The sequence below is a fragment of the Crocuta crocuta genome, unplaced genomic scaffold, assembly GCF_008692635.1.
Source record: "Crocuta crocuta isolate KB4526 unplaced genomic scaffold, BGI_CrCroc_1.0 scaffold273, whole genome shotgun sequence".
NCBI lineage: Eukaryota > Metazoa > Chordata > Mammalia > Carnivora > Hyaenidae > Crocuta > Crocuta crocuta.
In genome coordinates this window covers 4004856-4006460 of record NW_027529425.1, presented here as the reverse complement: position 1 = coordinate 4006460, position 1605 = coordinate 4004856, and the positions used below count along the sequence as shown (strand labels likewise).

The 1605-nt window shown below is 58.9% G+C and overlaps 1 protein-coding gene across 1 annotated transcript in view; it reads right to left on the bottom strand.

The window, feature by feature from the left end:
- The window catches only part of MMD2 (monocyte to macrophage differentiation associated 2), a 30970-nt gene that overhangs the window by 5335 nt on the left and 24030 nt on the right, over positions 1–1605 (bottom strand). The window contains exon 5 of the mRNA XM_077758764.1: positions 5–103. Coding sequence (XP_077614890.1) covers positions 5–103 — 99 coding nt within the window. The remainder of the gene's footprint in view (positions 1–4; positions 104–1605) is intronic.

Here is a 1605-nt window from a genome sequence, read left to right as displayed (position 1 = left end):
CAACTCATGGAAGAAGAAGACATAGACGGTGCCCACAGAGGCCATGATCCAGACCAGCCAACGCATGTGCGAGGCCCAGGGGCCCAGCTCCCGAAGGTTCAGCCTGGGAGAGAGCCAAGGGCACAGCCTGAGCGGGGGACCCGGGCCCCCCACGGGAAGACTGACCCCAGAGAAACCCTGTGCCCCAAGGCTCCACAGGTGGGCCACGGGCTCTGATGGAAAAACCCAAGAAACGCTGTTTTGTACACGCACAAGGCACAGAAGAGGACATTCATCACAGTACGGACCACACAGGAAGGGCCAGGAAGCACCCAAATGTCAACCGGGAGGGAAGGTCAACTTCCTGCCTCTGGGCTCTAACCTATCCCCTTCTGCCTGCTCCGAGATAACGAGATAAGGGAGCCTGATGGGGTCTATTCTTCCTTGGCCTCAGACATGATGTTGAGCTTTCTTAGGGGAGTGCAGTGAAAATGACGCTTTGCAGGAAAGCAGAAAGTCCCTTCCTTCCTGATCCCTTCGGTTCCTCGCCCCCCACCTCCAGAAGGTTTTCTCTTCTGCTTGGCCAGGCGGGTTCCCCAGGGCGAGGTGCCTGCAGGCGCGGCTTTCTCCAGCACTTGCCCTCCTCCAGTTCTCCAGGTGTCGAGCTGGGTGCCGGCGGTCCAGCTGCAGGCCCGTGCCCCAGGCCAGGGAGCCGCTCCTGCACCCTCTCTTCAGCCCCACACACCTGCACACACGGTCCCCTCCCCCCACAGGGCCTCCCGTCCAGCAAGCTGTCTGACCTTCACCCTGCACGGCTGTCTGCACGACTGAACTGCCCCGAAAGGGTTCCCGCTGTAGGTGCCTGCAGGGCCCCTTGAGCCGCTGGTTCCGGGAGCACCCAGCAACCAGCAGCTTCGGTGGTGCGGAGTGAGTGCTGAAGCTCGGTGCCTCTTGGAGCCGGCCTCCCCCGGGACCCCAGAATGCCGACTGCCAGCAAGTCGCGCCCATGGGCTCCTCAGGAGCTTCTCTGCCATCCCACGCGCAAAGACCAGACCCTTTCGGATGAGGTGGGAGGCGCGCCCAGGACGGAGGAGGGGCTTACATCTCAGAGGCATATGCCAGGGGAACAGGGCTGTATTCTTTGCTCATGTGAAGAGGGACGTGTAAACGCAGAGACACCGGAATGAGTCCCTCGTCGAGGGGTAGCAGGAGCTCCATCATTAACTCCACCTCCAGTTAATGATGGTGGTGGGTTGGGGGAGGGTGTCCTTTCCCTTTTTTCTGGAGTGAATTTCCTGAGTGCAAGCACCTTATATAAAACCTCTGCCCTCCCTGTCCCCACAAACAGGCAACTGGCTCAGAGTCTCTTCACCATTATAAGGACGTTAAGTTGGGTGTCCATCGACTGACAAGTGGATAAAGAAGAGGTGGTGCATATATACACAGGAATATTACTAGGTGATCAAAAAGAATGAAATCTTGGGGCGCCTGGGTGGCTTAGTCGGTTAAGCGTCCGACTTTCGCTTAGGTCATGATCTCGCGGTTCATGGGTTCGAGCCCCGCGTCGGGCTCTGTGCTGACTGCCAGCTCAGAGCCTGGAGCCTGTTTCAGAGTCTGTCACTCCCT